We start from the raw sequence: 26,742 nt of genomic DNA, 5'->3' as shown, positions 1-26,742 counted from the left end.
GACGAACCTTTGTTGGCAAAGTAATGTCTCTGCTTTTGAATATGCTATCTAGGTTGGTCATAACTTACCTTCCAAGGAATAAGCATCTTTTAATTTCATGGCTGCAATCACCATCTGTAGTGATTTTGGAGCCCAAAAAAATAAAGTCTGACACTGTTTCCACTGTTTCCCCATCTATTTCCCATGAAGTGATGGGACCGGATGCCATGATCTTCGTTTTCTGAATATTGAGCTTTAAGCCAACTTTTTCACTCTCCACTTTCATTTTCATCACGAGGCTTTTTAGTTCCTCTTCACTTTCTGCCATAAGGGTGGTGTCATCTGCATATCTGAGGTTATTGAGATTTCTTCCGGCAATCTGATTCCGGCTGTGTTTCTTCCAGTCCAGTGTTTCTCATGATGTACTCTGCATAGAAGTTAAATAAGCAGGGTGACAATATACAGCCTTGACAAACTCCTTTTCCTATTTGGAACCAGTCTGTTGTTCCATGGCCAGTTCTAACTGTTGCTTCCTGACCTGCATACAAATTTCTCAAGAGGCAGATCAGGTGTTCTGGTATTCCCATCTCTTTCAGAATTTTCCACAGTTTATTGTGATCCACACAGTCAAAGGCTTTGGCATAGTTAATAATGCAGAAATAGATGTTTTTCTGGAACTCTCTTGCTTTTTCCATGATCCAGCAGATGTTGGCAATTTGATCTTTGGTTCCTCTGCCTTTTCTAAAACCAGCTTTAACATCAGGAAGTTCACGATTCAGATATTGCTGAAGCCTGGCTTGAAGAATTTTGAGCATTACTTTACTACCGTGTGAGATGAGTGCAATTGTGCGGTAGTTTGAGCATTCTTTGGCATTGCCTTTCTTTGGGATTGGAATGAAAACTGACCTTTTCCAGTCCTGTGGCCACTGCTGAGTTTTCCAAATTTGCTGGCATATTGAGTGCAGCACTTTCACAGCATCATCTTTCAGGATTTGGAATAGCTCAACTGGAATTCCATCACCTCCACTAGCTTTGTTCGTAGTGATGCTTTCTAAGGCCCACGACTTCACATTCTAGGATGTCTGGCTCTAAGTCAGTGATCACACCATCGTGTTTATCTGGGTCGTGAAGATCTTTTTTGCACAGTTCTTCTGTGTATTCTTGCCATCTCTGCTCAATATCTTCTGCTTCTTTTAGGTCCATACCATTTCTGTCCTTCATCGAGCTCATCTTTGCATGAAATGTTCCTCTGGTATCTCTGATTTTCTTGAAGAGATCCCTAGTCTTTCCCATTCTGTTGTTTTCCTCTATTTCTTTGCATTGATCGCTGAAGAAGGCTTTCTTATCTCTTCTTGCTATTCTTTGGAACTCTGCATTCAGATGTTTATATTTTTCCTTTTCTCCCTTGCTTTTCGCTTCTCTTCTTTTCACAGCTATTTGTAAGGCCTCCCCAGACAGCCATCTTGCTTTTTTGCATTTCTTTTCCATGGGGATGGTCTTGATCCCTGTCTCCTGTACAATGTCACGAACCTCATTCCATAGTTCATCAGGCACTCTATCTATCAGATCTAGGCCCTTAAATCTATTTCGAACTTCCACTGTATAATCATAAGGGATTTGATTTAGGTCATACCTGAATGGTCTAGTGGTTTTCCCTACTTTCTTCAATTTAAGTCTGAATTTGGCAATAAGGAGTTCATGGTCTGAGCCACAGTCAGCTCCTGGTTGCTGACTGTATAGGGCTTCTCCATCTTTGGCTGCAAAGAATATAATCAATCTGATTTCGGTGTTGACCATCTGGTGATGTCCATGTATAGAGTCTTCTCTTGTGTTGTTGGAAGAGGGTGTTTGTTATGACCAGTGCATTTCTTGGCAAAACTCTATTAGTCTTTGCCCTGCTTCATTCCGTATTCCAATGCCAAATTTGCCTGTTACTCCAGGTGTTTCTTGACTTCCTACTTTTGCATTCCAGTCCCCTATAATGAAAAGGACATCTTTTTTGGGTGTTAGTTCTAAAAGGTCTTGTAGGTCTTCACAGAACCGTTCAACTTCAGCTTCTTCAGCGTTACTGGTTGGGGCATAGACTTGGATTACTGTGATATTGAATGGTTTGCCTTGGAAACGAACAGAGATCATTCTGTCGTTTTTGAGTTTGCATCCAGGTACTGCATTTCAGACTCTTTTGTTGACCATGATGGCCACTCCATTTCTTCTGAGGGATTCCTGCCTGCAGTAGTAGATATAATGGTCATCTGAGTTAAATTCACCCATTCCAGTCCATTCAGTTTGCTGATTCCTAGAATGTCGACATTCACTCTTGCCATCTCTTGTTTGACCACTTCCAATTTGCCTTGATTCATGGACCTGACATTCCAGGTTCCTATGCAATATTGCTCTTTACAGCATCGGACCTTGCTTCTATCACCAGTCACATCCACAGCTGGGTATTGTTTTTGCTTTGGCTCCATCCCTTCATTCTTTCTGGAGTTATTTCTCCACTGATCTCCAGTAGCATATTGGGCACCTACTGACCTGGGGAGTTTCTCTTTCAGTATCCTATCATTTTGCCTTTTCATACTGTTCATGGGGTTCTCAAGGCAAGAATACTGAAGTGGTTTGCCATTCCCTTCTCCAGTGGACCACATTCTGTCAAATCTGTCCACCATGACCCTCCGGTCTTGGGTTGCCCCATGGGCATGGCTTAGTTTCATTGAGTTAGACAAGGCTGTGGTCCTAGTGTGATTAGATTGACTAGTTTTCTGTGAGTATGGTTTCAGTGTGTTTGCCCTCTGATGCCCTCTTGCAGCACCTACTGTCTTATTTGGGTTTCTCTTACCTTGGGCGTGGGGTATCTGTTCACGGCTGCTCCAGCAAAGCGCAACCATTGCTCCTTACTTTGGACGAGGGGTATCTCCTCACCGCCGCCCTTCCTGACCTTCAATGTGGGATAGCTCCTCTAGGCCCTCCTGGGCCCGCAAAGCCACGGCTCCGGGTAACTCCTCTAGTTGCTGGCCCTGGCCTTGGGCGTGGGTTGCTCCTCCAGGCCGCCGCCCCTGGCCTTGGGCGTGGGGGCGTGGGGGCGTGGGGTAGCTCCTCCTGGCTGCTGCCCCTGACCTGGGATGCAGGGTAATTCCTCTGGTCGCTGCCCCTGGCCTCAGGCATGGGTTGCTCTTCCCGGCCGCCGCCCCTGGCCCTGGGTCAATTTAAATAGATAGCTATATGTGACTAGTAGCTGCCATAAACAATGTGAAAACAATTTTTTTTCTGACCCTAGTGGATAGAATAATGGATGGATAGAACATACAGAATTGGTTTAGTTTAAGGAAATCTTTTCTAATACCTGTTCCATCTGATGCTGGGCTGTCTGAATACCTCCTGACTTGGGGTTTTGGAGAGTTGTAACTTTGCTTGGGTAACTTTTTTATTTTGTTACTGCCAGTACAGAAGGGTTTGGCTTCAGAGCACCATTCCATAAAGTTTATGCCTGTAGCCCAGAAAGCTTGTGAGGTACTTTGTGGGTATATATATATTTTTTAATCATTTATGATAACTTGAGTCAGATATTTCCTAATGGAAAGTCTTCCCTCTGTCCAACAGTTCTACCGGGATGAGTAAAATTTGCTGTGTTTTCATCCTGCTACCTCCCTCCCTGTTTTCACTGTCCTTTTTTTCAGTATTTTTCTCATCACCAATGTTTCTCCCTGTCATATGGAAATTTCTGACTCAGCCATTTTCACTTTTCCAATAAGCTACCCAGTTACTCTGTGGTCTCTGATAATGATGTAGATGGTTTGTGATATTAAAGTAGTGCTTCTGATTTGAGGACATATTATCTCAGCATTTTCAAACCCACTTGCCTGCAATCTAGTGTGTCTGTGGTTAGCTATAATATATCTCCTTGCCAAACAAGTGGTTTGGGTTACTGAGGTTTTCATTTAACTTTGAATTGGGAGAGGTTGAGGGGGTGCGGGGAGAAACTCAGGAACCTATTTTGATAAATTGCATCAGAGTTAAATGTTTGGATTAAATCACTTATTCTGCATTTTAACATCTCTTTACTGAGTTCAGGCTTGTGCTTTTTATTAAAGCTGTGTGTATGTTTGTATATATGTAGACACAAGTTTAAAACTCATACTTAAACTGTATATGAGTCTATTATATAACTTAATGTTTGCTACTAAAGTTAACTGACCTTGCTTTCATGTTTGGTGCTAGTAAAGCATTTCTCTTCAGTCAGGAACTGGTGTTTTTTCTCCTTTTTGATAATGGGAACTAAGCATCTTTACATATTTTCCTGATTGCTTTGGTTCTCAGGAATATCAGATACAAATTTGGGGCCTCATGTAGACTTTGTTTTTGTTAGCATACTTTTTTCCTTAAAAAAAAAAAAAGCTTATTCTCTAGTCTTAGGGAAACAGTATTAATATAATTAAATTGAGTAAATAAACATTGCTACTGCAACTTGTTTTTTCCTCTAGTAATATTTGCTGCTTCACCGTTTAGATACTTAAATAGGATTAAAAACATACATCTATCTTTTAATTATAAAATGTTATAAAATATTATGAAAGGGATTATGAATAATAAGATTCTCTTTCATGATTTTAGGGTCAGGGTTAGAAATAGAATAAATTAGAAAATAAAATATAAACATGTTTTAGAAGAAAAATAAGCTACATTATAGTCCTACAGTACATAATGAGTGTTAGGACTTTGATGTTTATTCTTTCTAGTATTTTCTAAATGAAATTTAAATTGAAAAACCAGATATTTCTACCGTAGTCCATGTACCCTGTAGTGTACCTGTGTGCTCAGTCATGTGTGACTTTTTGAGACCCTATGGACTAACCTGCCAGGCTCCTCTGTACATAGAATTTCCCAGGCAGGGATACTGGAGTGGGTTGCCATTTCCTACTCCAGTGGTTCTTCCCAACCCAGGGATCAAACCCACGTCTCCTGCATTGGTAGGCAGATTCTTTACCGCTGAGCCATCTGGGAAGTCCCCTGCTCTGTAGTATGGGCATATACTAGACAGAGGCTCAGAGATCAGCCTTGGGCTCTGCCCTTATTGTGTCGAGTACCTTCAGGACTTCCCTCACCTGTGCATAGCTCATGTAATATCCCACGTGAATAGTCATCTATCATGTATGTAAAATAACAGACTTCTGAGTGCCAGTGGTTTGTACAAAGCATCTACGTACATTCTAGGAAAAGGTGAGTGCTCTGAGGCTGAAACTAGGCCCAGGGAATATCTATAGATTTGCAGGAGAGTCCTTCCACAGACAATTTTGTAGTTGTCTGAAAGCTATACGGAAGGGAGGTGGACTTCCTGTGGTTAAATATTTAGGAGGAGTCCAAATGATTATTTGGACAGGATACAGTTGGACATGGCAGCTACTCACACTCTTTCTGATAATCTGTTTCTATAATTTTAAGAAAGTGATGAATCAGTCAGCACCTTTTTATGAACAATAACTGACACGTAGAAATGTTTGAGGAAACTTGGGAACCTCAACCTATCATCCAGGAACTTTATTGTTTTCATGATATTTTGAGGGGATTAAAGCCTCTTGATATTCTAAGACATTTTAAATTTCTGATCAAGGTGGTGACTTTGTAGATCAGATATTTGGTGCAGCTTTGCAGAAAATCTTGAGTTACACTGTTCTGGTCTTTGTGGAGTTTTTTATTAAAAAGGGTAGCTTTCTGTCTTTCTGTAATGTTTATGGAAGGGTAATTAATCTTGAAAACATCTTTCTGTTACTAGACTTCTTAAGACTCCCCCTCTACCTCCCTCTTTTTTTTGTCTCTGTCAATTTTGATTCGTTTTCCATTCACCTTAAACTTATTAACATTTTCTAATCTTCAGGACTATTTAGCAGCCTGCACCTCCAGTATTCTTGCCTGGAAAATCCCACGGACAGAGGAGCCTGGCAGGTTGCAGTCCTTGGGGGTCACAAAGAGTTGGACACGGCTGAGCAACTGAGCACAATTGTAGAGGACTTCTGAGGACGTGAGCCAGTTTTTTCAAATGAATAACTCAGGGCATTAGCTCCAGATTCTGAAAATTCATGCCAGCACTTTAGTGCACAGTGTGTTCTGCTTCAAAACACCATGTACATCCTATGTACCCTGTCAGGTTGATTAGTTTAACAAACATGTCCTCATGTATACACATTTTTCATAGCCCTGAGGTCTAATCTGAAAGGGCCACATATTTAACTATGTGATTCTTGGCATGTTATCCCAACTTTCAGAGCCTTATTGAGTAATGTGCTTAATTGTCATCTAAAGGAACCAACAATTAACCACCTTCCTGAGTGTACAAATTTTCTAGGTATTCTAGGAGTCTGTCGGGTCATTATCCTTTCCATTATAATACATCTGAAATCTGGATGTTGGAAACAGAAACCCTTTACTGTCACTTATGACTGTGTGGGTATATGTGAAGCTTCTTAGCTTTGTTTTGGTGGAGAATCAGGATGGATCACACCTCCAAAAAATACAGAATTTCATGGCACGTTATTTACACTAGTCATTTTTCTCAGGAGCCATCCTTTCCATAGGGATTTATCAGAAAATTATTATCCTAGGTACTGGGATAAACGTTAGCAAGAAGATCATAAGATATTTTTCTGCCTTTCAGGGTCTTGAATGTTTGCTAGGGAAAAAAATGAATACATGTATTTATAATATGATTAGTCCTCTAGTATTATGTTTATTACATTTTATGAAATCATTGGGGAAAAGAGCATAAGTAAATATGCTGGGTTTTGCCAAGTGTCAGTTGTGATGGTTTTGGTTGTATGTCCTGTAGGATTGGGTTCATAAAGAGGTGACATTTGAATGACGTTTTTCTGAAGGTTGATTATGAAGTTTTTAGAGTGGAAAGGTGCCACAGGCAGAAAGGAAAGGGTCCCTACCTCCACCATGTATATAGTGGTCACTGAATTCCCCTCAGACTTACATGGCTCTCCTGTTCTGTGCGTTTCACACCCACACTGACCAACCAAGAAAAACTCAAACCAAAACCAATAACCATAAAAATCCCCAAACAATTGACACATTGGTTAATGATACTTGATGCCCTGATCAGTTGTACAATATGTGGAATGAAAATCTTTGCCTTTCACAAAGGAATTGCAGAAATCTCTATGTACTTTGTGGGTAGTTTAGTAAGTAGGGGTAATTATACCAAGGATAGTAAGTACAGGAAGGTGGATCTGATTTAATTACCATATTTTATAGATTTCTGCTGAGAAGGATCCTCTGTCTCCCAGACAGATGGAGTAACCATAGTAAATTGAAAAGAACAGGAGATTTGGAGAGTTGAGATCAGAAAAGTAACACTTCTTTCCATTGGCTACTTTTGAGCAGGAACAAAGTAAATGAAAATGGAGCAGCTGTGTTCTCTCTGTCATACTGTACCTCAATTTTGTTCATTAACACAAGATGGAAATTAGAATCACTAAGAGTCAGAGAAGGATCAAAGGTTTCAGTTACCATTTATCCCTGAAAAATCAATTGCTCAAGCATTATTCAGGTGTTATTCTAGTTGTTTTCAGCTTTCTACCTGAAAGTGGGAAATTTCACTTTTCAGAGTGACCCAGGGACTCAACACTATTTTGAGGCTCCTAATTTTGGGGTTATCTGGGGACTCATAATTGGGGCAAGTGGTTAGGAGAGTGTTTCCGTTAAGAGACAAAGCTGAGCATCTCTAAGAAGCTGATGGTGGTGGTGATGGATGGGGGTTGGTTTTGGAGTTGGTTTCAGCCGTGGTGATGTTGATGTCCCCTTACTACCTATACATAAACTTTGCTGGGATTGAGAATATGGAAGATTTGGCATTAGGATGAGGTCTGTTCACAGTTTACCTGCCTCTCATTTCTCTTCTACTGAGGCAGTTTTATTAAAACTTTAAATACAGGGAAGAGACTCTTCTTTAATGGTTTAGAGACATTTCTCTTGTAGGGCAGTGAACAAGAACTTAGCGATTTACATATGCTATCATTTCTTGGTTAAAATTGTCTTTAACAACTATTAGACACATTAGTCTGAATTCATTAATACTGTCTTACCAAAGGAAAGGAAAGCCATTGATTTTTGGATGGAGATGGGGGAAAGTTGGTAGATCCCAAAGGGAGATTTTCCTTGGAATTTCCCACTGCAGTTACTACCTAGGGTTTTTCTTATAGGTCATCTGTGAAGCACTGTACAAATGACAGGAATTTTTTTTTTTTTTTTTTTTTGGTCCTTGCTTTTCAAAAGTGAACATAGGCCAACTGTGATTGTTAGTGAGATAAAGTAGACTGTGTCCCATTTTTATTGCTCTATTTTAAGACTTGGAATCCACCTTCTGACCTGAATTTTATTTCGTCCTCAATTTCAAAGAACCTAACTCATATTTGTCTTATCTTAATTAGTATTTAATAATACCACTCTTTTCTGACATATTTAAATATAGACCCATTTCTTCTACGAGTTCTGTGAACAGAAGTATTTGAGGCGAGAATAGTTCAGTTTGGTTTCCAATTCATGTGCTCATTTGTTGTGTTATCTTGGTCAAGACACTTTATTTCTCTGAGCCTTAGTTTCCTCATAAATAAAGTGAGGATACTGACAAAACCTCTGTCTTCAGAAGGTTAGGAGAGGTAGGTGTGAAAGGGCATTGTGATCCCCAAAGTACTTTATCAGTGTCAATTGTAGTTGACTGTTATTACCAAACTTTTCAAGACAAAACATCTTCCCCATGCATAGAATGTGTACCCATGTGTACAGAAAAAAGGAAAGCAAGCCTAAACCCAGCTCTCAGTGTTGAGTATATATTCCATCTGCTACTAATAGCATTTACACTAAAACAGAATAATTCACAAAATTATACCAGAACATAAAAGGTAATACAGACGGTTGAAAGATATAGTTTCTAGTGAATGTATTACTAATCTAGGCATTTTTATGTGGGAGGAAGCTTGTTAAGATTGAGTCATAGCAATTGTATTTTCAGAATGTTTGCAATGTGGGTAAAAAAAATGACAAAAGGGAATGACTTCTTTACTCCTCTTATAGTTTGTATGGTTAAATGGTCCCTCTGCCAAGAATGCTTACCGCTTAAACCTTTCTGTGACATTGGCTTTGTATCTTAGCTACTTTAAAGGTTTCCTCATACAGCTTTGCAGGTCACCTCCACTCCTTGTACCTGTCCCTCCCCTTCATCCCCCTTCATAACAAGCATAACTGCTCCATTGTTCTGTCTCCAAAGAATTTTCTATAGGTTTTTATGTGTGTTTGAGTCACTTAGTCATGTTTGACTCGTTGTGACCCCATGGACTGCAGCCCACCAAGCTCCTCTGTCCATGGCATTCTCCAGGCAAGAAAACTGGAGTGGGTTGCCATCCCTTTCTCCAATAGGTCTTTATAACCTTTATCAAACTTACTGTTTTGTCTGTTAACCTGTCACTTCCACCTCCTTGATGACTTGTAAATGACTTAACCCTTCTAATAATAGAATTCAGCAAATGTTTGTTGAATAACTGTGTTAACTAGGTGAATACTGTGCCATTTATTTATTTAAGGGGATCCTCGGATGAGTGAGAATCATCTTTCTTTTTGAGGAAAATAGGTGGGAGATCTATAAATCTTACTTCCCATTTATGAGACTTGCTTGCTTTTATGTAAACTGTTCCACTGTATATATGTACATATCTGAATTTTAAAAACCACTAAAACTCTGTTCTTTTCATGGGAAGGGAAGAGGTTTCTAGTTTTTATTTGAATGTTTGGATAATTTTACAGCCTCTGTGATGCTGTCATCAAAAACAGCTTAATTCTTTCTATTCATAAGATATCGCCTTCATCCTTTGTCTATGGAACTCTGACTTTTTTTGACCAGTTTTTCTTCCTTTTTTTTTTTCATTTAATGAGCATCTCCATCTCCTGAAGTCTTACTTTATGCTATATCCAGCACTAATTGGGTGGAATACATAGAGATTGCAGGGTTGGATGAGAATGGAGAATGATGCAGTTGGCTATTCATGGCAAAAAGATAGCCTGAGATTAGGGTGAATGAGAATGAACATGGGAGGGAAAAGTTTGAGAATAGGGAGGGTAAAAGCCCAGGGTCCAGTGGTTCCTCTTAAATGTGCCTACAAGGAAACAGTCAGATAAGTTGATGCTCCTTATTCTCAGTACAATTTCTAGCTGTTTGCTTCAAAATAGGTTAGAGGAGGAGCAAAGATCCTGTCTGAACTTGTCCTGACTGAGTAGTGTTTTCTGTAATTCCCAACCTGGTTACTGATTTACAGAAGTGGCTGGTTGTGTGACTTCCCCATCTTGAATTAGAGTAGAAATGCAAAGAATGTAGAGGCTGATTTTGAAAGGCACTAGGGAGGACTATCACAGTAATCCAAGTCTAGGCCCCAACCAGTAATGCTGAAGAAGCTGAAGTTGAACGGTTCTATGAAGACCTACAAGACCTTTTAGAACTAACACCCAAAAAAGATGTCCTTTTCATTATAGGAGACTGGAATGGAAAAGTAGGAAGTCAAGAAACACCTGGAGTAACAGGCAAATTTGGCCTTGGAATACGGAATGAAGCAGGGCAAAGACTAATAGAGTTTTGCCAAGAAATGCACTGGTCATAACAAACACCCTCTTCCAACAACACAAGAGAAGACTCTATACATGGACATCACCAGATGGTCAACACCGAAATCAGATTGATTATATTCTTTGCAGCCAAAGATGGAGAAGCTCTATACAGTCAGCAAAAACAAGACCAGGAGCTGACTGTGGCTCAGACCATGAACTCCTTATTGCCAAATTCAGACTTAAATTGAAGAAAATAGGGAAAACCACTAGACCATTCAGGTATGACCTAAATCAAAGCCCTTATGATTATACGGTGGAAGTTCGAAATAGATTTAAGGGCCTAGATCTGATAGATAGAGTGCCTGATGAACTATGGAATGAGGTTCGTGACACTGTACAGGAGACAGAGATCAAGACCATCCCCATGGAAAAGAAATGCAAAAAAGCAAAATGGCTGTCTGGGGAGGCCTTACAAATAGCTGTGAAAAGAAGCGAAGCGAAAAGCAAAGGAGAAAAGGAAAGATATAAACATCTGAATGCAGAGTTCCAAAGAATAGCAGGAAGAGATAAGAAAGCCTTCTTCAGCGATCAATGCAAAGAAATAGAGGAAAACAACAGAATGGGAAAGACTAGGGATCTCTTCAAGAAAATCAGAGATACCAGAGGAACATTTCATGCAAAGATGGGCTCAATAAAGGACAGAAATGGTATGGACCTAACAGAAGCAGAAGATATTAAGAAGAGATGGCAAGCATACACAGAAGAACTGTAGAAAAAAGATCTTCACGACCCAGATAATCACAATGGTGTGATTACTGACCTAGAGCCAGACATCCTGGAATGTGAAGTCAAGTGGGCCTTAGAAAGCATCACTACAAACAAAGCTAGTGGAGGTGATGGAATTCCAGTTGAGCTATTCCAAATCCTGAAAGATAATGCTGTGAAAGTGCCGCACTCAATATGCCAGCAAATTTGGAAAACTCAGCAGTGGCCACAGGACTGGAAAAGGTCAGTTTTCATTCCAATCCCAAAGAAAGGCAATGCCAAAGAATGCTCAAACTATGACACAATTGCACTCATCTCACACGCTAGTTAAGTAATGCTCAAAATTCTCCAAGCCAGGCTTCAGCAATATGTGAACCGTGAACTTCCTGATGTTCAAGCTGGTTTTAGAAAAGGCAGAAGAACCTGAGATCAAATTGCCAACATCATCTGGATCATGGAAAAAGCAAGAGAGTTCCAGAAAAACATCTATTTCTGCTTTATTGACTATGCCAAAGCCTTTGACTGTGTGGATCACAATAAACTGTGGGAAATTCTGAAAGAGATGGGAATACCAGACCACCTGATCTGCCTCTTGAGAAATTTGTATGCAGGTCAGGAAGCAACAGTTAGAACTGTCCATGGAACAACAGACTGGTTCCAAATAGGAAAAGGAGTTCGTCAAGGCTGTATATTGTCACCCTGTTTATTTAACTTATATGCAGAGTACATCATGAGAAACACTGGGCTGGAAGAAACACAAGCTGGAATCAAGATTGCCGGGAGAAATCTCAATAACCTCAGATATGCAGATGACACCACCCTTATGGCAAAAAGTGAAGAGGAACTCAAAAGGCTCTTGATGAAAGTGAAAGTGGAGAGTGAAAAAGTTGGTTTAAAGCTCAACATTCAGAAAACGAAGATCATGGCATCCGGTCCCACCACTTCATGGGAAATAGATGGGGAAACAGGGGAAACAGTGTCAGACTTTATTTTTGGGGGCTCCAAAATCACTGCAGATGGTGACTGCAGCCATGAAATTAAAAGACACTAACTCCTTGGAAGGAAAGTTATGACCAACCTAGATAGCATATTCAAAAGCAGAGACATTACTTTGCCAACAAAGGTCCGTCTAGTCAAGGCTATGGTTTTTCCTGTGGTCATGTATGGATGTGAGAGTTGGACTGTGAAGAAGGCTGAGTGCCGAAGAATTGATGCTTTTGAACTGTGGTGTTGGAGAAGACTCTTGAGAGTCCCTTGGACTGCAAGGAGATCCAACCAGTCCATTCTGAAGGAGATCAGCCCTGAGATTTCTTTGGACGAATGATGCTAAAGCTGAAACTCCAGTACTTTGGCCACCTCATGCGAAGAGTTGACTCATTGGAAAAGACTCTGATGCTGGGAGGGATTGGGGGCAGGAGGAGAAGGGGACGACGGAGGATGAGATGGCTGGATGGCATCACTGACTCAATGGACGTGAGTCTGAGTGAACTCCGGGAGTTGGTGATGGACAGGGAGGCCTGGCGTGCCGTGATTCATGGTGTCGTAAAGAGTCGGACAGGACTGAGCGACTGAACTGAACTGAGGGAGGATGTATAAGAAATTATGGATTAAGCAAGTAGTACTTCGGTATAAATGAGATGATGATTTGGAAGTTTTTAGTAAACCTTAGAGGCTAACTCTCTGTGTATTGCAGCATAGCCTCATGCAGGTAGGGATTCGTGTACATATTTGTCATCATGGAAGATCTTCTAGGTTCTTTTCTAGCTCAGGCCTTACCCATATTTTATGGGTACCAGTTTAGCCTCTACTGTAATAAGATTGAAGGTCAAATAACAATAATTGAATGTGTTTCAGCCTTACTTTTTAAGTATTAAGAAATGATTGACAGGAGTCATTAGTAAGTTAATCTAAGTTCATAAATTCCTTGGCTTATTATATGTCATATATGTCATCATGTGTTTGGTTTAGTAGTGTGTGCTGCTACTGAAATAAGAGATGTGAATTTTATAAGTTTTTATATTAACAATTCTAGTTGTAGAATTTAAGTGTAATATATATAAAACATTACAAAAAGTACAGAAAACATAGAAAATAAATATATATAAAATATACCATATAAAAACCCAGGAACCTACCACCTGAATTTAATAGATATTAATATTTTTCCTTATTTGCTTCAGTCTTCTCTGTTTGTAAAACAGTGGAACAGGGTATGTGGTAAAGGCACACTTGCTCATGTACTTGTGTCTCTAGGGTCACCACTGTTCTCCATTCAGTTATATCACTGCCAAATATTAAAAACTTATATTTTTGCTACAGGCATATGTATCCGTAAACATATTTTTAATGTCATGCTGACTTCTTCACATGGTTATCCACATGGAAAACTACACTAATTTTATAATTTTTATTTTATTCAGCATAATATTAAAAGCATAGAAAAAATATATTTTTGACATAACTTTTTGCCCTAATAACATAAATTGAAGTGGCTTTTAAACTTTTTTGAATGTAATTGCAGAATGATAATTTTTTACATTGTGGCCTAATGCATGTCACATACGCATGTATGTGTATATAATGCTGAAAAAGATTTCTCCAAACCATAGTTTCCTCTATTGTGTGTGATATACTCTATTTTCCAGGTTGTTCATTCTGAAATGCTTGTCCCAGGCTCAATAAATTGCTTTTATCATCTAATAATAGATTGCCATCCATGGTTTGAAAAACATTAGTAATCTAAAAAATTAGTCTTAATCTAAAATTAATACTGCCTTTAGTTTGCAAATAATAAAAACTTTTGTAGTTTAATAAATGTGCTTCAGATAGTAAGGTAGTGTGACTCAGCAGTAAAGAAACCATCTGCAGTTCAGGAGACACAGGAGATGTGGATTCAATCCCTGGGTCAGGAAGATCCCCTGGAGGAGGAAATGGCAATCCACTCCAGTATTCTTGCCTGGAAAATCCCATGGACAGAGGAGCCTAGTGGGCTACAGTCCATGGGGTCACAAAGAGTCAGACACAACTGAGCAACTGAGCACTCATATTAAAATAGCATTCTTCTGCAAGAGGTTTGATTACATTCATTTTGGCTAACTCATTCTGAATATTTGTTTTCTATGAACAATATCCATGCATGTCTAGCCATTTAATTAATTGATGTTGATTTATTAATAGCTAAGTGTTTTAGAGAAAGCATCTTAGTCTTTGTATCTCCTTTCAGTCTGTCCTGACTGTGGTCTTCCATGAATCCAGGAGGGCTGTCATGGCGTCAAGAACAGAAGGAATTCTTGCTTGTCCAAAAACTGACTCCCAGCCCTGCCACCAACAGTCTGTGTATAAACCCTTAATAACTCCTTTCTTCCTTGTGGGCCTCATTTCCTCACCAATTAAACAGAAGGTTTAACGAACTCTTCTTAAAAGTAGGTTCATTCTGTGAAATATGGGAGAACTTTGACCTGGGCCTCAGTTATTAAAATTTTATGAGAATATATCTGGTGTGAAAGAATAGGACTTTCTATTGAGATTGCTGGTTTTGAGGTTGCATTTGAGCCAGGGGTCAGCAGGTCATATTTGGTTTAATATGATTTTGAGACAGAAATGATTTTCCATCATAAAGCCTTTTCAGAGTGATCTGATGTCTCCAAGCTCTGCCTGCTTTTTGGTTTCATTATCTCTCAACTAGGGACAGGGCTGTGTGAATGTGTATGTGAACGTTCATAAGTGCTAAGAATGGCAAAGGAATATTTCTGCATTCTGTTTTAATTAAATGTCCTTACAGACAAAACCAGAGCTGCAGGAAAAAATCTGTAAACTCTGGTAAAAGCCCTGGAGGACAGGTTCCTGAGTCCTACACATGGCAGGCATCTGAGGCTTTGGGAACTTTGCTCTTTAATGTGAGGTACATGTTTGGAATAGAGTAAGGATATATCACCTAAGCCACACATCCTTAAACAGAACAGTATTTTTCATGACAAGAGTCCTTCGTGTGTGTATTTGCTTTAAGAAAGAGTTTTAAATTACAGTTTGGGTGGAATGAACCTTTAAGACCATCTCTTCCTATTGGTGTCTAAAAAAATAGTCCAGGAAATACTCTGGGTGGCTGTCCCGGTGGAGGCAGTTAGTGGCAGATGCTTAGTTCCAAGGTTCCTACTGTCTTTTGGTTTGCGGATTCTTTTTAGGTATCTCTACATTTAGAGAAACCTAGAGAACCAGTTCTAACTCATGTATGAGAGTGTAGACCCACTGAATGTGACCACATTTTAAGTAGAGATCTGCTCTTGCCTGAGGGGCTAATAAAGATGTGTTTTTCCCTGAGAGGATCAGGATAAACGTAAGTCTCTGGGAGAGGATCTGCTGAACCCCAGATGGCTGAGACATAAGCTCTGTGTGTGTGTGTGTGTGTGTGTGTGGGACTGCAGTACTTGCCCTCCCTTTGTAGACATGGATTAGAATTTCTGGACCTCATCCTTAGGCCAGGATCTCACCATTATTTTGTTACTTTGTTGTACACCTGTACTTGGCATTGAGCAGATACTATCTGGATTTGTGTGAATGAAGACTTCTTACCAACTAATTACTCTTTTGTACATTGCCAGTTATAAAGTTGATCATCCTGAACTATAAGAATGGATTCTCTGAGGTCCTGAACAAAGCCTTTTTCTTTTTATGTTGAAGCGCTACTAATGAGCTTTTCTGTCTGCCCTTCCCCATCCTCTGCAGTGTGCCGAGATTTTGCTGTCCTGGAGGACCACACCTTGGCCCACAGCCTGCAGGAACAAGAGAGTGAGTAATAGCCCCTGCAAGCTCGTCCAGTTTTCTTTTTTAGTGGTAGCCTTGAGGCAGATTTCTTAGGGTGAGGCGGGGAGAAGACAGAGTCATCAGGCTACACCACCCATCATCCCAAGGGATCTGTCTAGGCAGGTGACACCTCGGTGAAGAATGCACTTCTCTGTGTTTTGAAGTGAGACAGCTGCTGGGGATGAGAAGACCGTTGGGTGTATCGGAGGAAAAGTGGGACTTGAGCCATTTCCTTTGCTTTAATGCTGTAGGAGGGATACAGTGGTTATATGCGGATCAGGAGTATGTAGAAGGCTGGCATAAGAATAGGGGTCCAAATACCTTTACCTAGATTGGTAAAGATACCAATTGGTAAACATACCTAGTGGTATCTAGATTGTAGAGTTTTCTGAATATTTATGTATGTAATTATGAAAAGTAAATCTAAGTTATATGTGTTATACAAAAGTACATATATGTGAACTTGTAATTTGTGTGTCAGTATAAAAATCAAGTGTTGAAAAATGTAGTTTTTAAATGAAGTGGCAACTTGTGGAGCAGGAGGAGCACTGGCCCTGGCTTTAGATGGTTTGAGTAGAAGTTTAGGCACTGCCACTGCTGACCAAATACTCATGACTTAACCTTTCTGATTCTCTTTTTCCTTAATGAAAAGATGAGAATGCCAACTCCTGTGCTGCGTATTATGCAGCATTACTGAGCGTATATGTGGAAATGATGGCTATGAAGTTCTTTTTAATTGAAAGGCTCTTCTTAAGTTTATTCTTAAAAGTTTATTATGAATAAGCCAAAGCATTGTAATTCCTCTCTCCAATCTTCCTGTCCAGTTGAGCATCATTTGGCATCAAATGTTCAACGGAACCGTTTGGTCCAGCATGATCTGCAGGTGGCTAAGCAGCTTCAAGAGGAAGATCTGAAAGCCCAGGCTCAGCTGCAGAAGCGCTATAAAGACCTGTGAGGACTTGGGGAGTGGGAGAGCATTGTGCCAGGACTGGTTTTCAGGGAAGAGCACTTTCTGTCTGTCCCTTTGATTCCTTTCACTATTAGATTATAAATCCTACAGTGACGATCCCATAGTTTTTTTGATTTATAAAAATTGTATTTGTTGTTGGAATTCCTTTCTACGTTTTGGGACATGCAGTTTCTGGTAGGACTTAGCACTTTTCACTGATGGCTTTGAGCCATTTGGTCCAGCTCTGTGTCTCACTTTTCCTTAACTGTGTGATGGGGAAATGATCTCTGTCTCCTCTGCCTCCTGTGGTTTTGGGGGGAATCTAGCAAAATACTGGATGTCACAGAATTTTCTGAAGTCTACTGGGTTCCTTTACTATTTCCTAGTAATGTTTGTTGCTCTTATTTTCCTTGAACCCCTTGCCTTTTGGGGGAGGGGCATGCCACTTGACTTGTGGGATCTTAGTTCCTTGAGGGATCAAACCCATGCTGTAGCAGTAAAAGTGCCAAGTTCTAACCATTAGACTGCCAGGGAAGTCAAGAACCCCTTGCTTTTTATATGGAGGCAGAATCTTTTGGAAAGTTCTGAATTGTACCCTCCGTTCTCTTCATAACTTCAGTGTCTGACCAAAATTACTTCTCCATCTCCTCCTAAATAGAGAGATCATGTCTAAGGTCTATTCCATCATAATGACTTTTTAAACTTCTTTTTTAATGTTTTGAAAGCTCACAGAATACATCTCTTCTTTGAGAGAGGTTCCTATACTTCAATCTGTAGTGGTAGACTTAACTACAAAATCGTTTTGAGAAGGAAGGAGTAAAGGAAGAGGTGAAGGAACCCTTCTATTTAGTTTATTTGTCTTATTTAAATAAACATGAGAGCCTATTACTTTTCCACCTTTGAGGAAGGGTTTTTCTGTTCTGTTATTTGCAGAGAGGACTTTATTCATTATTTTATTCAGTTTTCTTATTTTGTAAATAAACATTCTTATTGACTCTTGCTAAATAAAATAAGCCTTTCAACCATGAAAGGCACCAGAGAACACACATATGAATAAAACATAGCCATTGTTTTTAAGGGAGTCAGGGAAAAAACTCTGAGCACTTGCCAAAGTGACTTGCAAATTCATGAAGAATTCCATATTTTTAAAACTAGATTAATAAATACTTTTTGATAAGTTCAAAAAAGTGAGTGAATGAAAAGAGGATATAGAAATAATGAATGAGTAGATTTTTATTTTCAGTTCTGTGGTTTGAATGGTTCAGAATCCTATAATATTGTATCTGTAACATGAAGTCATTAAATCCCAAAACTTTTGCAGCTAATAAGACAACATGAGAGGGCATGATTCACTGGTTCATAGTGGCAGGACCGGAAATCAGGTCTCCAGGTATCTTGTCCAGTAATTTTCCTACTAGTGACTAAAACAGCTTGCCGTTTTCACTTCCGGCCTGCGCTCTCTCTCATGTGTTCCCTTCCCCCTTCCTGTCCGATGTGCACGTTCTACATGTACATACACATCCCTGTATGTGCACCCGTCTGCTTTCATCTCCAACTGTCTATGTCCAAACATGTTGAAAAGGACCATTTCCTTATACAAACAAGAATAGTGTTCATCCCCTCACTTTTATTAGAATAGAATGTGTGGATTTCTATTCCTCCAGAGAAGTTAGGATATTACCGCCACTTCCGCCCCCAACACTTTTCAGGTACAAAAGGCTGCTTTTAAACAGGGAGTATACAACCAAGACTAGATTTGTTGAATACTCTTTAAGTTCAACTGGCAGGGCAAGAATAAAAGGGAATATAGGTTTAGCAAGTGAACTGCATGTATAAGCCACAACTGTAGTTTTGTTCCAGCATCTTTTAGATACCAAGCTCTAAGCATATGTATATCGCTTCAGGTAACAACTAAAGGTTGTAAGGGCCATGTAAACACTGGCTCCCCAGCATTATCACACTCTATAGAGTTATAAGCTGCCTGTTAACTTTTCCTGGGTTCAGAAAGATCCCCTGGAGGAGGTCATGGCAACCCAGTCCAGTATTCTTGCCTGTAGAATCCCATGGACAGAGGAGCCTGGTGGGCTACATTTCATAGGGTTGCAAAGAGTTGGACGCAGCTAACGCAACTTAAGTCTAGTCTAACTGTTCCTGAAACCTGAAACCAAAAGACCATCTCTGTGATATCCAAACCCCATTTCTTGTTGAAACTGCTGTTTCATTTGTGCTGTTTGTAAGGACGTGTTTCTCCCCACAAAATGATGTGTCTGGTTTCTCCCAGCAAAGTATATTGTAGGGTTCTGAGTACAGGATGGAGATTTATTTAGTTTTGTGTCCTCAGTGTTGAGCATGGTGCCTGGATGACAGCACATGTTGTGTGAGTCCTTTTTGAATCCATGAATGCCAGTACAAAACAAAACTATGGTAGCAGCAGCATTACAACCTTTGGTTGCCTTAGTGGCCTGAGTGTTAAGAAAACTGGCATCAGCCACAGAGGTTTCTCCTGGCACCTGAAGCTGTGGAATATACATCCACCCCCCACCCCCCATTTTTAAAGTTTTATTGAAACTGAAAAAAATGTACTTAATTAAAAATATATAAAAATTGTTTTGAAGTCATACCACCACCTCTAAGTGACCACAGTATTACTGACATTTTAGTGAATTCACTCTTACTTTATGTGTACTTTGTGCATACTTGGATATTTGTGGATCTTATTCTCATAGTGTCCATCTCCTTGGCAGAATCTTGAGGGACTGTGGTGGTGGTTTAGTCGCTATGTTATGTCTGACTCTTGCAAGCCCACAGGCTGTAGTCTTCTAGGCTCCTCTGTCCATGGAGCTCTCCAGGCAGGAATACTGAAGTGGGTTGCCATTTCTTTCTCTAGGGGATCTTCCCGACCCAGGAATTAAACCTGGGATATGATCATACAGAAAAGGCCCAGTGCTTTCCATTATAGTATCTGGGGATCATGTTCTGATTCTACCACTTATTTTCTCTGTGGCCTTAGGGAAGTGATTTTACTACTCTGGGCCTCAAGTTTTTCTAGCTATAGGATGTGATGGTATTGACCTCTTTGCATCATTATTGTAAGGATTAAGTGAGATAAAAATATGCCCTGGCTCTTGTGAGTATTCAGTAAATTGTGTTGTGGTTAGAAAAATCATTCCTTGTGTTCTCCATTCATGTTGTTTTCTCCTTTGTTTTTCAGTGAACAACAAGACTGTGAAATTGCTCAGGAGATTCAGGAGAAGCTGGCTATTGAGGCAGAGAGACGACGCATTCAGGAGAAGAAGGATGAGGTACAACTTGTTTAATGCCCCTCCACCCCATGGAGGAGGGCTGCTCAGCTCTGACTCTCTGTGTTCACAGGCTCAGTGTAGGGTTGCTGGCCGGGCAGGAAAGCTTTCCCCTTTTGGGGGTGCATAGTCCAAGGGTTGCCCCCTCCATGGACCACTGTTTATTGCCCTTTGGTCGTTGTTTAAGTGGTAAAATCTTAAAAGATGACAACGGTTAATTTGACAAAAGGTGTGAATTCGTTTCTGTAGGCTGCCATAACAAATCACTACAAGCATGGTGGCGTAAAACAATAGGACTTGGTTCTCTCACAGTTCTGAAGGTTGCACGTTGAAATTAAGGTGTTGGCAGGGCAGTGCTACCTACTAGGGGAAATCCCTTCTTTGCCTCCTCTTAGCTTCTGGTGGCTCTTGGCCGTCTGCATTCCTTGCCTTGTGGTTGCATCATGTCAGTCTTTACCTTTGTTGTCACATGGCCTTCTTCCCTGTATCTTTTTGTCCTCTCGTCTTCTTGTAAGGACACCAGTCATTGGATTGAGGGCCCACCCTAATAGAGTATGATCTTCTCTTAAATAATTCTATCTGAAAGACCCTATTTTTAAATAAGGTCATGTTCTGAAGTTCTTGATATAAATGAATTTTTAAGAGATAATTCAGCTCCATACAAGATATCTGCCTATGGGTTATTCCCACAACTTTAGGGAGAGCAAACCTTGAATGTAGCCTGAACAGGAGTCATGGACTGGTCATTTGCTCTCCCTCTTTTTTGTTATTGGGTTCACTTTCCTATGATACCTTGCCTCAAAACAGTGATCCATTTAATTCTGTATATATTTTTAAATTGTATTGTCTTTAAGCTGAAAATGACTAAAATTAGCAGTAGTATATGGTTTGTAAAAAGACTTGAATTTGTACTTACTGATCATTGCTTTTGTGTTATATTTTCAGCATTTCTTACAAACAGTTCCTTTTTCATTGTGTTGACTCTGTGTCTGCATTTTTAATAGCTATTCTGCTATTCGTGACCCTTGTCTTAACTTATAATAAAGAAAAAAAATGATTTTTCATTTTTAATAGTAGAATGATCATATGATACTTTGTGTACTGAGAAATTTTGTGTACTCTCCTGGGCACACTGACACATGCAGTCACCCTATTAAATAGATATTTCAGGGTTATTAGTGAACCAGTCTGCATCTTCTCTTTCTCCTACTGAGCCACTCTGTGACTCTGGAACTCCTTGTTCAATGCCAGGCGAGTGTGAGACACCTGGTGTGAGTCTATTCAGCTATTTCTTTAAGAAACAAACCATGATTATGTGATGATCAGAATTGTAAGTAAGAAAGAGGGATTCCTTTTCATCCTTCTGTTATCAACACAGGAGCTCTTTCTTACTGCAGGATGTGTTGCTTCTCTATAGTCAAGACTTCCTTGGAGATGAGTCTGGAAGCTGAAAGAAGTGATTATGTTTTATAGACAGGAAAGCGTCTATTTTAAAAATCACAGAGTAATGAAGTTGGCTTCTTATAAATGCTCCTGGTGTCCTGTAATATTTTTTCTTTCCGTTCAGGCGAAAGCAGTATTAGGGAAAACAAAATACTTTATTTTATGCCTGTGGAATCTAAATAGCAATCACAATAAATAATCTCATTGTTATACTATATAAAGTATACAGTGTTGTGAATAACTGCATTTCTCAGATGAAGAAATTAAGTGTTAAAGAAGTATATGAATGACTGGTCCCGGCTATAGTAAGATGCCAGAGAAATGTCTCTGCGGTTCTGACTGCCTCTGACTTAGGTATACTGTGACACAACACAGAACACATAAACTATGGGGTTTGAATCTTATCTGTTTAACTTTTAGCTGAGACTTCCATCGTCTCATTTAGCCATGTAGCCCCTCAGGTTCCAAACTAAAGAAGTCATGATAACTCTACGTTACCCTAAAGGGCTGCTGTGAAGTTTAAAATCATGTATTTAAGGTCTCTGCTACATATTAAATTAATAGTTGTTCTTTCCTTTTTGCTTTCTCGCCCGGTGTTTCCCCCACCATTCTCCCTTTGTAACAACTCTGATTTGTGCTGAATTAAAAGGTGGGGGTGAAATAAGCAGAGTTAAGTGTATTCCGATATGGTATGATTTGAGGAATCTTTAGGAGTTTCTTGCCTTTACAGGCCTCCTATTATCTCCACTACTATTTGACCTACTGAAATGTTTCCCCTTGTCCAGTGCAAAGGAGAGATGAGATGAGAAATCTAGTTGTGGAGGTTTAGTGAGACTAGCCTTTAAAAACTCAAGACTTTTTTTTTTCCAGACGTTTTTGACTTTTCGCTGATGCCTTAGTTTAGAATATGGCTGTCCTATCAAGAGATTCTTTAATTGTAGAAAACTGTGACTTCCAGCTGACTAGACTGTTTTAATATTAAATAAAAATTTGCAGTATTCAAGTTTGATGTTGAAGGATGTATGATAATGCTTATTTGTTTATTTTAGTCCAAGGCACCTCATAGGGGAGGCTGAAACAACAGTGCTAATTTTTCTGATCAACTTTGCATCGCCTGTTACTCATCAACTGTCCGGATTCTTTGTTTTGTTTTGTTTTGTTTTGTTTTTCCTCTTTCTGTGCTCTTCTGCTTCTTTGTAGAGTCTGCTTAACTAATAAGTTCTTACCCAGCAGCGGGGCTGTGGAAAACTCCTCTCTGGATTTTCACCCAGATCTCTTTTAACAGATTTTTGGAGTCAACTCTTTTTTGTAGCTTATAATCATCCAGAACAACCTAATGTAGAATTCAAGGTTCTTTCCTCTTGGGATAGATACTTTTTTCTGAACAACATCATTCATGAGAAGTAGAGTTATACAACTTTCTGTGGGTGAATTAGCATGTCTAACTTTGTTGTTGTATAATATTATTGTGTTTTTTAAAAGAGTACAAATGTAGGCAGGTAGCATTTCCATTGGGGAGACAGATGTAGAAGAGTGTAAAAAGATCTGTATTCTTACCACCACTGTGGCCCCTTCCCTTCCTTCCTTCTTTTTCCTCGTTCCCTCCTCTTTCCTTCCTTCCTGTCTTCCTTGCTTTTTTTTTTAACTCTTACATGGTGTCTTGAATATTGTAGTAGTAGCATTTCTTTCTTGGCACCCTGTTGAAGGAACATGTACCCTTTGTAATACTGGACTGAGTTTATGGGAGTACTTACCTCATAATCACATGAGTTTGTGGTTAATATGGGTGGACAGATTTTATTGGGATCTTTCTCTTTGGTCACAGGTTTAGCATTTGCCAGTATTATTTAATCAAGCCAAGAAATGTGTTTTTAGTTGATTTAATTTAGTTATTCTTAAATAACTAAAAAAATAAATAACTAAAAATTCTTAAATAGCTAAAGAGAGTTCCAGAAAAACATCTACTTTTGCTTTATTGACTATGCCAAAGCCTTTGACTTTATGGATCACAACAAACTCTGGAAAATTCTGAAAGAGATAGGACTACCAGACCACCTGACCAGCCTCCTGAGAAATCTGTATGCAGTTAGAACTGGACATGGAACAACAGATTGGTTCTAAATCGGAAAAGAAGTACATCAAGGCTTCTTGTCACCCTGCTCATTTAACTTATATGGAGAGTACATCATGCAAAATGCTGCGCTGGATGAAACACAAGCTGGAATCAAGATTGCCAGGAGAAGTATATCAATAATGTCAGATACTCAGATGACACCACTCTTATGGCAGAAATAAGAGCCTCTTGATGAAAGTGAAAGAGGAGAGTGAAAAAGTTGTCTTAAAACTCAACATTCAGAAAACTAAGATCGTGCTATCTGGCCCCATTACTTACTTCATGGCAAAAGATGGGGAAACAATAGAAACAGAGAAACTTTATTTTTTGGGCTCCAAAATCACTGCAGATGGTGACTGCAGCCATGAAATTAAAAGACGCTTGCTCCTTAGAAGAAAAGCTATGACTAACCTAGACAACATATTAAGACAGTATATTAAAAAGCAGAGACATTACTTTGCCAACAAATGTCTGTCTAGTCAAAGCTGTGGTTTTTCCAGTGGTCATGTATGGATGTGAGTGTTGGACTATAAAGAAAGCTGAGTGCCAAAGAATTGATGCTTTAGAACCATGATGTTGGAGAAGACTCTTGAAAGTCCCTTGGACTACAAGGAGATCCAGCCAGTCCATCCTAAAGGAAATCAGTCCTGAATATTCATTGGAAGAACTGATGCTGAAGCTGAAGCTCCAGTACTTTGGCCACCTGATGCGAAGAGCTGACTCATTAGAAAAGACCCTGATGTTGGGAATGATTGAAGGCAGGAGGAGAAAGGGATGACAGAAGATGAGATGATTGGATGATATCACCGACTCGATGGACATGAGTTTGAGTAAGCTCCAGGAGTTGGTGATGGACAGGGAAGCCTGGCGTGCTGCAGTCCATGGGGTCACAAAGAGTCGGATTTGACTGGGTGACTGAACTGAGCTGAACTTATTCTTAAATAAAACTCTTAACTACTTTGTGTATATGTGAATATTGATTTATATATGTGCCTTTGAACCTAGGTATAAATATGTGTGAATGTGAAACTATTTTAGGGAAAGCCGCTTTTTTTTTCCTTGAATAAATAGTATCATGGCCAACCATGTAATGAAAAGTCTGTGGAACTAATCCAACAATTTGGAGACATTTATAATGTGAACTATTCAGGGATAAACTTAGTAACCAATTTACATTAAAAATTAATCTAGTGTGAGCCATGGTACTTTTTCATAGCATTCTTAATGTGATTAGAAATTCATGGTCTAAAAATATATTTATGTAAATTGGTAGTATCTAGAAAATAGCTCAGGTAGTAATAATTTAAGCTACTTATTTTTTTCACTATGTTGTGGCACTTTAAAAATAAGTTTACACATACATAGCCAGACAGGGGGAGTGAGTGGGAGGCCTCTGATTGAGAAAATTCTTCTCTCCTTTTCTCCTAGTTATATTGGTGTTTTTACAGCCATGAATTTGGTACTATTCTGTTTTTCTGGTCTTACAGAGTAACCCTTTTGGGGTTATACCTGATTTGCATTTCTTACTGAGTTAGATGTTAATATAGTAATTGCTAGGTAATAAAAAAGTTTAGCAATCTAATGGAATGGCTTTCCTTTTTTTTATTCTTCTGATAGTCATTTGACAGTCACATTTTCACATCTCCCTTAGATTATCTTTATGCCCAAGATTTTCTCATTTTGAATCCCACTGCTATTATGATAGAGGTGAAAACCTTAAGGGAGAAGTAACCCTGGTATATAAAATTGTATAAACCATAAAAGTACCCAAAGGGATCCAACAGTTCAGTAATTTGTCTTCTACTTGAGAAAGTTGCATGGGGCTCCTCTGCACCTTACTGTGTGAATGTCTGTCTTAGAGCAGTCGTCTTTCATGTCTTACATTATGTTAATCATTTTGCTTCTAGCACCTAACGGACAAGGACAGTAATGATAATGACCATGTATCTTATTTCTCTGTAGGAGGTCTCTAGCAGACTATGTGAGCCATTGAAAGGAATCGGTGAATCTGTTTTCTTGACATAGCATTCCTGTAGCATTCCAGGAATCCTTTTTTTGTTTGTTTGTTTACCTTTGTTTTTATTTATTTATTTTTTATTATAAATTTATTTATTTTAATTGGAGGCTAATTACTTTATAATATTGTATTGGTTTTGCCATACATCAACATGAATCCGCCACGGGTGTACATGTGTTCCCCATCCTGAACCCCCCTCCTACCTCCCTCCCCGTACCATCCCTCTGGGTCATCCCAGTGCACCAGCCCCAAGCATCCTGTATCCTGCATCGAACCTGGACTGGTGATTCATTTCATATATGATATTATACATGTTTCAATGCCATTCTCCCAAATCATCCCACCCTCGCCCTCTCCCACAGAGTCCAAAAGACTGTTCTATACATCTGTGTCTCTTTTGCTGTCTCACATACAGGGTTATCGTTACCATCTTTCTAAATTCCATATATATGCATTAGTACACTGTATTGGTGTTTTTCTTTCTGGCTTACTTCACTCTGTATAGTAGGCTCCAGTTTCATTCACCTCATTAGAACTGATTCAACTGTATTCTTTTTAATGGCTGAGTAATACTCCATTGTGTATATGTACCATAGCTTTCTTATCCATTCATCTGCTGATGGACATCTAGGTTGCTTCCATGTCCTGGCTATTATAAACAGTGCTGCGATGAACATTGGGGTACACGTGTCTCTTTCAATTCTGGTTTCCTTGGTGTGTATGCCCAGCAGTGGGATTGCTGGGTCATAAGGCAGTTCTATTTCCAGTTTTTTAAGGAATCTCCACACTG

The 26,742-nt window shown here is 39.4% G+C and overlaps 1 protein-coding gene across 4 annotated transcripts in view; it reads left to right on the top strand.

The window, feature by feature from the left end:
* The window catches only part of CCDC50 (coiled-coil domain containing 50), an 87,246-nt gene that overhangs the window by 20,952 nt on the left and 39,552 nt on the right, over nucleotides 1-26,742 (top strand). For all 4 annotated transcript variants that reach the window (XM_006050271.4, XM_006050270.4, XM_006050272.4 and 1 more), the window contains exons 2-4: nucleotides 16,054-16,116; nucleotides 16,956-17,082; nucleotides 20,292-20,382. In XM_006050271.4, the coding sequence (XP_006050333.2) occupies nucleotides 16,054-16,116; nucleotides 16,956-17,082; nucleotides 20,292-20,382 (281 nt within the window). The remainder of the gene's footprint in view (nucleotides 1-16,053; nucleotides 16,117-16,955; nucleotides 17,083-20,291; nucleotides 20,383-26,742) is intronic.

Source organism: Bubalus bubalis, chromosome 1 (assembly GCF_019923935.1).
Source record: "Bubalus bubalis isolate 160015118507 breed Murrah chromosome 1, NDDB_SH_1, whole genome shotgun sequence".
NCBI lineage: Eukaryota > Metazoa > Chordata > Mammalia > Artiodactyla > Bovidae > Bubalus > Bubalus bubalis.
The sequence above is the reverse complement of the archived record's forward strand: the minus strand, read 5'-3'. Positions and strand labels throughout refer to the sequence as shown.